This window comes from Pelmatolapia mariae, linkage group LG8 (assembly GCF_036321145.2).
Source record: "Pelmatolapia mariae isolate MD_Pm_ZW linkage group LG8, Pm_UMD_F_2, whole genome shotgun sequence".
NCBI lineage: Eukaryota > Metazoa > Chordata > Actinopteri > Cichliformes > Cichlidae > Pelmatolapia > Pelmatolapia mariae.
The window spans coordinates 9,097,958-9,112,099 of record NC_086234.1 but is presented as its reverse complement, the minus strand read 5'-3'; the positions used below and the strand labels follow the sequence as shown (position 1 = coordinate 9,112,099).

The following is a 14,142-nucleotide window of genomic DNA, read 5'->3' as shown; positions in this document are numbered from 1 at the left end:
ACTTACACACACGCATTCATCCACACGCTCAGACTGCTCAGAGATTGGACGGCAGCTAATAAGATGACCGTTAATCTTCTGGGCTAAAGGTAGAGTAGTGGCCCACTCTGTTTCCCCCGCATGTGAACATACCAAAGAACTCAAATTCACAAAAGGAAATCATCACATTTACACTGTTGCCAGCTTCAAATGAAGTCCAGCTAAGACAGAGAAGAAGATTAAGCTTGAGCAAATTGACAGCAGACAGACACAGAGTGTGAACCTGTGGGTTATTTTAATGCTAGAGACAGCAAAGGTGATCTTATTAAGAAGTGAGGGAGGAAGAGAGAGGAAGGAATGAGGGGAGGAAGGAAAGACACCATTTAGGGCTACCAGCTCTGTGGCATGGCAGAGGGTAAAACAGGACATAACGTGTGAACTTAAAGGTAGGACTTTACTTTTTTGCTTTTTTCTTTCTAATGTAATACTGTTTTGTTTATGTGAATAACCATTATGGGTAACTAAGAGTTTATGTTGTGCAGATTAGGTAGTCTGGGTACCATCGGGTCAGTTGTGGTCAAAATACTAATAGGTCAGTTTGGGACAGAGCTGGACAGAGCCAGCTAGGTAGTGAAATAAGAATGCACGCTTTTTTTTATCAGAAATAGTAGCATTATACTTATGAATCATGAATGAATAGAAGGAAATAAAGAGGAAAAGCATGAACAAATCAAAGATTTAAAAAAGGTTGATTGTAATTTCTTCTAAACTCCACCATCCACTGTAGTTATCATTCTTTGTCTCTTTTGGGTCTTTGTCAGATGAGTCCCAAACAGGCTTTGTAGTTCTGTCTCAAACAATTTACCTTTTGTCTCGTTGACCAAATAATCTGGATTGTGTAATCTTATTTGGCTAATCTGGAGTGCCTGCGGATGTGTGGGGGTGTGCATATACGTGCACTCAGTGTGAGCATCGGCCTTCTCATCCAAGTCTTGGCATGCATTTCCTAAACTGTTGAATTTAGTTTTAGTAAGGTGGTCAGTTGTGATGTTTTCAATAATGAACTGTATCATGTGACATTATGACAGTCTGCAGCTTCCCTCGACTCTATGGAGCTGTACAAGTATCAAACTTGGTACCTGTAAGGGGGCTAAGCACATAAAACTAGAGTTACATCCACTACCTACTTTTTTGAGTGGTTAGTTGGGGAACAATTTCTCTACCTCTCTACTAGAATCAAAATAAGCCACGTATTTTAACCTACATATCCATGAATTTAAACTGTAATTTGAGTATGACACCATAAATAATACACATTGTTCCAAACAACCTTAGTCTGCTATGCCTGCAAATAGCTTTTTGACTGATGACCAATGACTTTTACTAACTAAATGTTTAAATCATCATAAAAGTGTCCTGACATCACTGCACAGAGTAAAGCTTGTTAATTATTGTTGAAAATTCTGACATTTAACACTGAAATGTTTCATTAAGAAACACACGCAAAACTAGTTCAATTCAATTCAATTCAATTTTATTTATACAGCACCAAATCACAACAACAGTCGCCTCAAGGTGCTTTATATTGTAAGGTAGACCCTACAATAATACATACAGAGAAAAAACCCAACAATCATATGACCCCCTGTGAGCAAGCACTCTGGCGACAGTGGGAAGGAAAAACTCCCTTTGAACAGGAAGAAACCTCCGGTAGAACCAGGCTCAGGGAGGGGCGGGGCCATCTGCTGCGATCGGTTGGGGTGAGAGAAGCAAGACAGCAGTTTCAACTATTTATAAGAAAAATAATCAAAATATAGTAAAGTGACTTTGACTGGGTAATCAACAGGGTATTTAGTCATGTGTAAACTATTTCGTTGCAAAACTAACCTTCCCAACAATGGTGATGATACTGTATGTCAGTATTATGTCATAGACATATTGCTGCTTCCCTCTTAGTGGCCAATACTTTTGCATCAGTGAAAAACAGTGAATTAATGTTAAAAGGTGTGTCTTCCCAAACAGGTCAGTGCCGTTACCATGGCCAGGGCTGGGCGCCCTGCATCTGAGAGCTACCAGCCACCTTGCTTTTCTGTCAATCAGTCGCTCTCTTACTCCAGTGGAGCTCCAAAGGTGGAGGATGAAGATGATCAGGCACCAATTTTCTCCCTCTCTAAGAGCTCCATGGATGTTTTAATGGCTGCAAGTCCACCACACAAGCGTGATCCAGCATGGACCAGACTGGACCTGAGGCGCAGCTCAAGCACCAACACCCACTCTGAGCAGAACTCTGTGACGCTGCAGCCGCTGCACGCTCACATGTGGCAACACGTCAACACCACCAACAGCCACCAGTTAGCATCCACAACCAATAATGTTGACATCAATAGCTCTCCTGCTCTCAGCGAGCATTGGGTTTCCAACATGGAGCGATGGAGCGGGTGTAGCGGTAGCACACATAGTCGCAGCAGCACTCCAGACACAGTTGTGTCACGCCCCTCCAGTCTCATCCATGAAGCCACTTGTTCTGCAGCACCAGATTCTCCAATGTCCAAACTGACCTCTCCAGAAACTACACCCTCACCGTTCATCTCCCCACTCAACACGCCTACTTTACCACCTGTACAGACTTCTTCTTCACCACTTCCACTGAACTCACTGCAGCAGGAAGATTTACTAGAACCTTCACCTACATTCTCATCCCCAAAGATCGACAACTCATCAAGCTTTCAGTCCCACTCTCCTGATACACTCCGGCTCACCAACACAGAAGATGAAGGCTTCTTGGAGAATAATTCCCTTTCATTTCAGTTCCCTTCCCCAATCCTGTCCTCTGTTAGTTTAGATGAAGCAGGAGTGTCTTCAAATCCCGAATGCCTTGTTGATGACGTGATAGAACCGCTGTCCAGCCCTAGAGGAATACTCGAGGGTGAAGAAGCAAGAAGCCCTGTGCAAATGCTTAGCTACCTGACACCTGATTCTCCAGAGCAGCAGTCAAAAACAGGACCATCTGTCTGCTATCTTGAGCTGCCGTGGCAGCCAGAGCAAATCTGTGCAGCAGGTCGAGGTTGGGGGTCACCACTTGTCTCTTCCCTGAGTGACTCACGGTTGGGTGACACTTGCAGGTGCTGCTTAAATGCCAGAGAGGGCACTGAAAGGGCCATGAAGGTAGAGCTGTTCAGGCAAGAAGCTCCAATGGTGTCACGGCCAGAAATGGCAGATGCAGCTGTGCAGACGGTCTCTCCTATTGGCTCATGGTGGGACCTCAAGAGGAACATTTCCACATCCAACATGGGGTCCCATTCTATCTTGGGCTCGCCACCTGGATCCAGACTGAACCTGAAGTCTTCAGCAGGGTCTAACTCCAATCTAGTATCAGCATCTTCCAGCATGTTCCCAGTTAGCAGTGCAGAGGAGGAGGAAAAACAAGTCGAAGACCCTGCATTGGAAGTTACCTCTGCTTCTTCACACGATCTGGAGAGCAGGAGGCCGTGTCTGAAGATTCAGGCAGAGGATAGGGATGAGCTAGGTGGAAGGAGGAGCAGTATGAAGCAGGTGCAATGGGATGAGGATGGTATGACATGGGATGTTCATGGGGCATCTGTGGACCCTGAAGAGCTGAACACAGCCATACTAAAACATCTGGAAAGCAAGAACAGCCCAGAACCACCAAGACGTTCCTCAAAGAAGAAGAAAGCACCTAAACCTCCTCAAAACCTTGATATCACTGTGTCCTCTAAGAGTGAAGGAACAGCAGAAGCAGAACAGGGTAGAGAAGAAGAGCAGGAAGGAGGGGGAAATAAGATAGAAATAGAAGAAGCTTCACAGAGAAAGAGCACAGCAGAAGATGACAAAGCAAAAGAAGATGAGCAAGAGATTTGTGGAGAGGAAGGCAGCCACCATTCTAAGTCCCCCTCATCTGGGAATGGACACAGCCGGAAGAAGAGTGTGTTAAGGTCACTGAGGAGGCCAAGATGGTGTGGAGCCTCCACAAAGGCAGATGACTAATATAGCGGGCTAAATTAAATCCATGATAACTAATTAAATCCTCAGGTTGCACAATATTCATAACCTTGGATTGAAGCTGAAAGAGTTTCACAGTTCTGTTCAGCTCTATTCTAGACTTTCTGTCAGCATGTTTTCTGTTATTAGGTACATCTTACAACAGGTGCAACATTAGTAATGTTTTCCTCTCTCACTGGTATTCACTGTTTAGTTGAAGATAGATGCAACTCTGCTAAACTTTTCATGAAAGTAAACAGTGATCACTAAAACTTGTTCCTGTAGATGTACAATAAAATATTGGTGTCCATTGCTGAAATTCTTTGGTTTGTGAGTGATTACTACAAATGAGCAACACAATGGACATAAGGATAAGAAGTGAAGGGTAAGAGTTTTCTCTGTGCAAAGACATGCTTGTTGGGTTCATTCGTCATTCTAAATTGAATCTAAGTATTTTTTATGTGTCTTTAGCTATTATTGAATTCACAGCCTCAGACATCTGTGAGACCCAAGTCGGGATATTTTCCACACTCTCCTTCAGACATACTCATACTACTGGAAAAACTCTGTTGTTTAGGTCAGGGAGTTTCCTTGATGTAGCCTTTAGCAAGGCAGTACACACGCTGTCCACTGGTTGGCAGTGAATGCATTATTATTCTCACACCACTACAATCTGGCATTACTTTGACTTTGTACAAGGGAATTGGCGCGCTACCATAAGACCAGTTAATATCTGATCCACTTGGCCATTTGTATTTTCAAATGCACCGCTGTGGGTAAAGTCAAAAGTACATGTGTGAAAACAGCCTGTGTTAGCCCTTTGAAGGTTTCGTAACTGTCCAGGGCTCTAGCCTCACTGAGCCCTAGTGTAATAACCAGATCAGAAAAGAGATTGATGGATGGATTGATGTTAGAGTCCTATACACATTTGAGTTGGGGGCCAGTCGAACTATTGCCCAACTCTTTTTGCTTAGTTTGCTTAGTTAGAGCTAAATAAATACATACATTGACATTTCACTGCAAATAAATGTTATGTAAAGTCCTGGGCAGGACTAGTGCTGGTTACCAACCACTCCGCACATTATGACTTTAATAAACACAACCAAGGAATATACACAGTAGCTAAGTTAGCTCTCTGCCCAAATATGTGTTTTATGTTATTAAGCACGAATCCCTTAAAAATGTACTTTTGTACGTTTGTGTTAAAACTATGAATGCACGAATGTGTTTGTAAATGGGTTTTATTATCTAAAAAGTGCTACCTGGAGTAAAGGTCTGAGTCCTTCAAAACTTATTACAAAAATCTTCAACAACAGCAGCAACAACAAAATAATAAAATGAAAATGTTTCAGGAATACACATTTTATAATTTTGGTCTCTTTGCTAAAATGTGTAATTGTTTGGCTACTTTGTTGTTTGAACTTTTGAAGCAACACGTCACCTCACTCAACTCGTTCACAGCAGGCGGAAAAACACACACACAAAGTTCAACTGTATGTAAACTTGGTGAACCACAGTTGTGAGTTTTGGCCATTCAGGCATTGCCATTCAGATGAGCAGGCACATTCTCTCTCATTCACCAAGGGTAAAAAGGCTCAGCTCACTAGTGGCTTCTACTGCAGTTATTGTTGTCATATTTTCACAGATCTGGATTTGTGTGTAGAAGGAGCAGGAGGGTTACTTGTATTTTTATGAAAATTGATAAGCCAATAAGTTATAAATACTTTACAAAATAGTCTGTCAAAATAATTCAGGTGACATAAACACATGAACACGTTATTGTTACTATTTGGGTGAACGGACTGTAATAGAACCAGTAATGGTTCTTTAAAGCTGATATATTTTGTGCTATTTAAAAGTTTGTAAAATTTAATAAAGGTGTAAAGTATTCAAGCACTTATGGCTTTTAACGTCCTTCACCAAAATACCCACGAGGTGAGTGACAATTCAAAAATAAACCTAGCAGCTCTGTGAGGCTGGAAGTGTGATTTGGCACACAAGTGCAAATAACAGTCAAGGTCCATTCACAAATGAATAGGAAAGCAACCCTCTCAGCCACCAGAGAAGACCTCAATATAGGAGCTCAAACTGCTTTCCCACCAGAAAGGTGACGTCCCCCCCCCGTCGCCTCCAAACCATCATGGCAGATGGCTGCAACTCTCAGACCTGGTTCTGATGGAGGTCTCGTCCTGTAAAAAGAGAGGTTTGCAAAACTATTAAAATTATAGATAATGCTATCATTAGTTCAACAGATATTTAAATGTAAAGCGGTGGAATTTTGACCTGATTGTGGACGTCATGATCGGGACGTAGGAATCATCCTCTGCGAAAAATTCATGTTCACACAAAATATTATGCCAGTCTAGCCAAAAGCTATGTATTTATTTTTTATGTATTTCTGTAAATAGTGAGAAATGAATTTAATCTTATTGAAAATTTGTATGTGTAAGAAAACCTGAAAATCTAAAAACCTAAAAATGAGAACAACTGAAATATTTGACATCTCTTCACAATGATGTTGACAGCGTGAGATCTGTTACGTGTTCTAGCTGACCGGAGTAAAAGTTTGTTTGAGTTTATATGAGTCATTCATACACTGGGTGCTGTATTTTGTGCTCTAGAATTCACCCCAGTTTTTATTTTCCCACTACCAGTTTTGAGGGACATTACTAATCATAGGAGCTCAAGGTAAAAACATGTTTTCTTCTGGGCCATGTTTACACAGTGAGAACTACACTGGTTATTTGGAATACCAGTTTCTCTAAATAGTCCACATGCAGAGATAAAGGTCATTTTCAGGTCACTATGTCACTGCTTTAAGTCACGTGACATGATGTGATGTTTGTTTGCATACAGTACTATGTTGTCTTTGTCTTGCATGCAAATTAGTGTCATGTGAGCAAACTATATGTGTGTGAAAGTGCTGATGGGACTCCCCAAAATCCCCTGTTTTTCATTTACAGTAGAAACTCCAAAGCTAGAGGAGAACTATCCAGCGCTCAGCCTTTGTTGTGACACGGCTCATTGTCCCTGGAAGTGTGTTGTTTTTGCGTGTGTGTACCTGTTTATGTACATCTGCATGTGCTTGGTATAAAAAGCGTGGAACGCAGGCCGGCCGGTGATTCTCTGGAAGACGATGGCTATACCAGGACCTCCTCTGCTTCTGCTGCTGTCTCTGTTGCTGCCGCTGCTGTTGAGCAAGGCGTCCCTGCCTGCAGCTGCATACACACTCACCTCTGAACGACAGCCACAGCATAAAATCCTTCACCTGGGTGAGGACTTGAAAACACTTCTAAATATATGAGGAAAACAAAATATTTGGTGCTCATATTTTCTGCCTTTCTCTTTTTAGACTGGCCTAAGGATTGTGGTATGGCCCACTTCAAGCCCAACATGGCTGAAAGGATTGTGTCTGGGAATGAGGCCAGGCCTCACTCTTGGCCCTGGCAGGTTTCTTTGCAGGTAAACCTCTTTGAAGGGGCTCAGTATTCAAAGAATCTGGAGGTCTTACATTGACCTAAAAAGGTCATATCAGTTCTAGACTGTAACTAATCATTATTTTCATTATCATTTTAAGTGATATGTCTAACCTATCTGTATTCTTAAGGAGAATTCAATTGTGGTTTAGGGATGGGAACTTTAGGAGCTTCTGAAGGGGCTATTTGAGAATCACTGGTTTATTCAGAAGTGACCATGAAAAGCCTTTAAAGCACACAGTCTTCACTTTTATTGTCATCTCAAGTAATATTAATCTGCCAAATTGGCCGAAAATAGTCAAAAGTCACAGATGACCTGAACATTTAGCCAATTACCCAGCACATACCTTCCACCTGGAACTACATACATTTTTAGACTCTAATTTCCAGTCAGGTTTTGGACCACCACACAAGGAGGAAAAATCACAAACAAATTTACTTGATCAGCAGATGCAGTTTTGTTTCTGATTCGCACCCCAACCAGGCGAGACAGATGGTCGCCCACTCGGAATTTGGAGACTCTCCTCTTTACTGTAGCCAATTGCTGCTCACAAGGGAAACTGATGAGTTCCTCTATGTAATATTCAATTTATTTGCTCTGGAACTTCTTTGCAGAACGTAGTATTTAAAATTTACATTTACATTTATTAGTGATGAGAGAAACATGTATGACTAGGCTCATTTTTTAAAAAATAAGGAAAGCCGGTTAATTTCAGTATCTGAGGGGTAAGAAGCCACATTTTTTGAGCTGGTTGTTTCTCACAGGTTCGGCCTAGAGGAAGTAAACATTTCATTCATGTCTGTGGAGGCACTCTCATCCACAAGACCTGGGTCCTTACTGCTGCTCACTGCTTCCAAAAGTAAGAAAACATTTATTACACTTATAATTTCACGCTTATACAAATTCAACAACTACACAAAAACTACACGTGTTTTTCGTCTATCAGGGGTAAAGCTGAGGATGCTGGGAGCTGGAGGATTGTCCTGGGGAAGCACCAGCTGAAGCGTTCAGAGACAGCAGAGAGGATTATCCCCGTGAAGAGGATCTACCGGCACGAGAACTTCCGCTATCCCGCTCACAGCGAGCTGGACTACGACATTGCCCTGGTTAAGTCTGCCACAGATATCCTCCCCTCAAACTTCATCCGCTATGCCTGCCTGCCGCGCAAGCAGACCAGCCTCAAACCAGGACACTACTGCTGGGTGACCGGCTGGGGAGACACCCGGGGTGAGTAGTGCAGAAAGGTACTGAAATGCTGTGCAATGATAGAACTTTGAGCTTAAATCTTAAAAGCAACTTAATGCCTTTTTTAGGAAAATTGCTAGGGTCTAGGGTTATTGGTAGAGGGTTAGTGGTAGAGGAACAGCAACACCTTTTTAAAGAACGATCATGTTTGGTATAATAGGCTAAATATTTTTACCCTTCTATCTCAGATTCCACAACAGATTGCTGTTAAGGGATGTCAGAAGTATTCATCCACCGAAAAAAATGTCCATTGATATAATGTAAACACAGCTAAAAAGTCAAGAAGAGCAGAAAGACGTTAAGAGATATAATTTCTTAAATCATGTCATTTTTCAGGTGGGAAGGAGAACGTGTCTCTAGCAGAAGCCCTGAATCAAGCCCGTCTCCCAATCATTGATTTCAAGACCTGTCGGCAGAAGAAATTCTGGGGAGACCGCGTCCGAGACTCCATGATCTGCGCCGGGTTCAGAGACACTGAGGATCCACCAGCTGCATGCCAGGTAGGACTACACTTTTAACTATCCTGAAGTCAAATTTCATCCACCAGATTCAATTCTAACCTCATCTTCCAACACCTGTCTCCATCCTCCTTCCTCAGGGTGACTCTGGCGGTCCTCTGCTGTGCCAGCTGGACCGGGACCGCTGGGAGGTGCACGGCGTGGTGAGTTTCGGCCCCATCGGTTGCACTGTGGAGAACAAACCCAGCGTCTTCACCCGCACCGTCGCCTACATCCCCTGGATCGAGGCAACGCGCATCAGGGACTTCTTCCTGCACTGAGCGCTCGCAGCAAGCATAAGCTCTGCCGTTTAATGTCCGACGTCTACAGACAGTCTCACAGCCAGTTCTTTCCACTCCATGATGTTAATACATGTTCTGAATGTGTTGTTATCTTCTTACAGTATATACTTATACTCTGGTGAAGCACTGCATAGTACACACTGCTCACCACCTTTTACATCCAATCTCATTTATGCAATAAAATTGGTTAAAAGCAAAAGCTCTGAACACCTCCTTTGTTTTTGTTTTTTTATTTTAATCTATAATACAGTGGGTTTGATGGACACATATTAACAGCATGCACTTCAAGGTACAGTTTACAGTGATTTCTTCTTCCACAGTGGGCCAGAAGCCAATACGTTTCAATAAATAGAAGAGTAAACTGACCCCAAGGCTTCCCTCTGACTGCAGGTCTGAGCTGTTCTTCTATTACAGAAGAGTCTTTCAGTCCAACATGAATCAGAACATGAATCTGTTGTTATCCAAGGGCTAAACAACATGACAGATGTTGGAGGTCATCTTACAAATTGACTCACTGAACCCAAATATCATGGGTGTTTAAAATCTAGCGTAATAACATGTGTTCCATTAACAATCATCACAAAAAGTCATATTTTTATATCGCATCCTCACAGAGTGCTCTCATTACTGATCAGATCAGTGACAGGAACACCTCAGAGAATCAACATAAATGAAAGGAGAACTGTCACTGGATGGTCTACGTCTGGATTTTTATTTTAATTCAGTTCAAAACTTTTCCAAGACACATCTCATAGTTCCCAGAATGCTCCTGGAAAACAGCTATGATGGGAAACCAGTGAACTGCGACCAATTCGCACCATGAAAAAACCCAAAAGAATCAAACAAAAATGAAAAAAAGAAAAAAAAGAAAAAGCATTTGACCAGAGTCTAATGCCTTTCAGCGCTGTAGTTAAAAGCTGTGTCCTCAAAATATTTGGCCCTAATGTTGAAGCAGCTGTGTGGGGGAGTTTAGTACAGCCTCGATGAAGGAGAGCCGGTGAGATGGTCCCAGTTGTTGTAGAGAGCGTAAGCACCAGACAAGGCTAAACCGACCAGACCTCCACGGGCTACGCCCTTTAATCCACCTGAGAAAACAAACAGAGTGAGTCATACGGCTTAACATGCATCACAATAATCATTTTAATTACAGTAAACAATAATTGCTTCAGCTTAGCCAAAGTACCAGGTGGGCAAAGATAAACCTAATACTTCAAACAGCATGGAGTAAATTAATAACACAAAGTTTAGGTGCTTTCCAAAGATAATCTCAGTGCCTGCGCATTCACTGTACTGCCCTTTGTAAGTCACAACATGCCCACACAACATTTATACAGCATAAGATGAAAAAGTCAGTGCAGTATTAATGATTACGACATGTGGTTCAAAATTTAGCCTTGATTCAATATAAAAGAATCCCTGCTAATAGCTTTTCAAATAAGAGAATATGAACACTGTATGTGTCACATTTAACACATTCTTTTGAACAAACTATCATTTTAATAGGATTTTAAACGTCTGCTAACTGACAACTTAAACCAGCATCCTCACTGGCCCTTTTATTTAGTACACCTGTTCACCTGCTTGTTAACGCAACTGTCTAATCCGCCAGCTGAATGGCAACAGTCACCAGATCTCAATCCAACAGACCACCTAAGTGGTGAGTCATCGTGGAAGTGCAGCTGACAAACGCACAGCAACTGTGTGATGCTATCATGTCAGTGTGGACCAAAATCTCCAGGACGTTGCTGAATCGATGCCATGAACAATTAAGGCAGCTCTGAAAGTAAAATGGGGTCCAAGTCTGTACTGGCAAGGCTTACCTAACAAACTGAGCATTTCCATACATGTTTGCGTTTACTTTGTTTATGTTGTCACCCATTTTGTAAACAAGGACCTAAGAAATTTTCAGTCTTTATCACACTGCAGAGCAAAATAAATGACAAATAACTGATGAACACCAACATTGGTAAATGCCATTTTGCTTGCTGACAGCCTGATATTTGCTAATACTAATGTTTGGATCATTTATTGGTAAAAACTAATATTTAAAAGGTTAAAAACACACAGAGGTACATTAATATACATTAATGCCAGATATAAAGTAGAGGCAGAAAAAAGGAAAAGACACCAACCGCCGGATTTAAAGAGCATCCCCGTTAATGTCCCAGCAGCCACTGTGTTGATGTCGTCTTCTGCTCCTCTGGCTTTCTCTATTGCAACACCAAAAGCACTATACAGCAAGGCTGCAGTGACATAAAGAAAAACAAAATAATTAAAGTATGATTATATACTGATTTAGAAAACTTAAAATCCTGTAAATACATCCATCAATTTAAATCAGTAACACTAAGATGTTCCAACCATGGGATTCATAGATATTCTTGTTACAGTAACACCTCTACATCATTTTTTTTAAGTAACAATAAAGCTTTACCAATAGAGCCCAGAGTGTTGGCCCATGAAGCGCCCTGCCTTGTCACCATGTTGAGAATCCTGGGGAGGGAAGATAAACATTTGAACAACATGCAACCCAAATCCAAGCGTAAAACCATTAGATAAACTGAATTCTGTAACCAAACTTACTGTACGTTACGTGGTTTGGACCATGCCATGTCTCTGGTCTCCTTCAAGCCCATTCTAAGGCCATTTAAAGCCCCAAATGTCGCCCCTGCATTTCAAACAAGGATGCAGAACAGGTCAACAAAGGGTCAGTGAAAGAATTATTTCACACTATTCCACCTGCATCATGCTTTGGTTTTAATAAATAACATGGACAGATTTATATGCCATTAACTGTGTGTGTTCTTGTTGCATTTGTGTTTCTATGCCCACACTTTATATCTGTCTCTTGTGTTTTTGTTGTTTTGTTTTGCTTTTTAAACATAGCTGAACATAGCTCAAGGTCTGGAAGATGACCAGAACTGTCACCCTCATATGACAGGAAATTGGTTAGCACGTTCAGGAACAACCTAGGAACCACCAAGGCTCAAGCCTACCATGAACTGGAAACCGAAACACCAGCCTCACTGTCCATAAGTCAAATTCAATGTAAAAGCCAGTTTTACATTACCATGGGCTGAGAAAGTGCCAACCATGAAAGATCCCCTGCTCCAAAAACCTTCAAGCTCGACTTGCAGTTACCCATATGAACATATCCGTGAATGTTACATGAATATGTTCCAAAGTTACAGACTCTGCTTAAAAGCCAGGTCCATGCGGGAAACAACAAATAAACTCTATCAATTCTGCCAAGAAGTGTCATCAAATATCCAGCCACAGTTATACCAGAAGCTTGTTGATGGAAACCAAAAGCATCTGATCAAGGTGGAACTTGCTAACCAAATAATAGTTGGTATACTATATTTGAGCCTCTACGTGTAATTTAGACTCTGTCAAAAATAAATTAAATCTTGATTTCATTAAAGATGTATGCAGTACAATCATTCCACCTTTATGTAATCTTCTGACCACAGCTGTCGCTCTCAACAGGAAAAAATGTAGATCAATTGGACAGACAAAACAAGGACATCAACATACTTCTACTTAGTCTGTACTATACAGTACTTTAATTTGTACTTCCAAGTCATATTCAGCATTAAACCCGTTTTGTCAGTGTACCACTTTCTTACCAGTCATGCAGGAGCCTCCGATGGTAAAGAAAGCCAATTCAAATCTTCCTCTTGTCTTATTGGCCCCTGTAGGTAAGATGAATTCGTCTGTGTCCTAAAACACAAGATTCAAACAGTGATGCCCGGAAAAAAAAATCCAAAACATTCTCACTCACAGCAAAGAAAAGGAGACAGATTCAGCTTTACCTGAACCAGATAACGTGGGTCCACGTTCAGATAAGGGGACAAAGGGCTCATTCCAGTCACTGTAATGTAAACGATCAATTATCGACTGAGTTGATTTTTCAGATACTGAATGACAGTACAGCAACACTGAAGTAATGTAACAGCAGCTAGCATCACAGTTAGATTAGACACTTACGTGGGACACCTGCGAGCTCTGTGTTGGAGTATTGAGGTGCACCCCCTCCAAAAAGACTCCCCAGGCCTGCTTTAACTCCCCCCGATCCTTGTGAGTTGTTATCCATGCTTGGATAAATGTTCTGAGTGTCAAACAGGAGGCTGAAGGGGAGCTGCTACAGCAGCCGACTGGCTAACGTTAGCAAGATATGTCGAAACCCTTAAGCTATTAGACAAACGTATATCAGAAGAGCTCCTGAATTCACTGCTGCCAGAAAGAAACGTCAACACAGGTCGTATTTGTTGGTCTTGCTGGATTTTTAGAGCGAAAACTACGTCTTTTTTGCTTCGATATTACCAATCTCGCGTTGTCGTCATGCCTCTGACCTACAGCAGCACGCTCCGCCGTAAAGCGATGACCGGTGCTGCACTGTCGTTACGTTATCAAAACCCACAGTAACTTGTGAAAAATGAGAGAAAAAATCGGCTCAGACTTATTTTTAACACCAAAAGTTCGTACTACTGCGTATCTATTAGTGATAAGTCGACTAAAAAGTCTTTCTGATGTCGTTAATAAAACCACGGTTTTACGACAGTTCAACGGATCTGGGATCTGTTGACTTAACTGAAGGGCAAACTTGAGGAGCAGGCAGAGCATAAAAAAACTGACTGCAG

At 41.7% G+C, this 14,142-nt stretch overlaps 3 protein-coding genes across 3 annotated transcripts; 2 read left to right on the top strand and 1 right to left on the bottom strand.

Moving 5' to 3' along the window:
- The first annotated feature begins 119 nt into the window (after positions 1–119).
- On the top strand, positions 120–4,297 carry LOC134633726 (uncharacterized). Its single transcript, XM_063482721.1, has 2 exons — positions 120–425; positions 2,002–4,297. The coding sequence occupies exon 2, from the start codon at positions 2,017–2,019 to the stop codon at positions 3,982–3,984; it is 1,968 nt and encodes a 655-aa protein (XP_063338791.1). The 5' UTR covers positions 120–425; positions 2,002–2,016; the 3' UTR covers positions 3,985–4,297.
- Positions 4,298–7,059: 2,762 nt separating this feature from the next.
- Positions 7,060–9,669, top strand: zgc:112285 (uncharacterized protein LOC561476 homolog). The gene is made up of 6 exons (XM_063482149.1): positions 7,060–7,250; positions 7,331–7,440; positions 8,220–8,314; positions 8,402–8,682; positions 9,037–9,200; positions 9,299–9,669. Exons 1-6 carry the CDS (start codon positions 7,115–7,117, stop codon positions 9,476–9,478), a joined length of 966 nt encoding a protein of 321 aa, XP_063338219.1. The 5' UTR covers positions 7,060–7,114; the 3' UTR covers positions 9,479–9,669.
- Positions 9,670–9,728: 59 nt separating this feature from the next.
- On the bottom strand, positions 9,729–13,892 carry timm23a (translocase of inner mitochondrial membrane 23 homolog a (yeast)). The gene is made up of 7 exons (XM_063481943.1): positions 13,490–13,892; positions 13,315–13,373; positions 13,129–13,222; positions 12,083–12,167; positions 11,934–11,992; positions 11,632–11,742; positions 9,729–10,584 (listed from the first exon to the last, which is right to left on the bottom strand). The coding sequence occupies exons 1-7, from the start codon at positions 13,593–13,595 to the stop codon at positions 10,469–10,471; spliced, it is 630 nt and encodes a 209-aa protein (XP_063338013.1). The 5' UTR covers positions 13,596–13,892; the 3' UTR covers positions 9,729–10,468.
- Between the last annotated feature and the right edge of the window lie 250 nt (positions 13,893–14,142).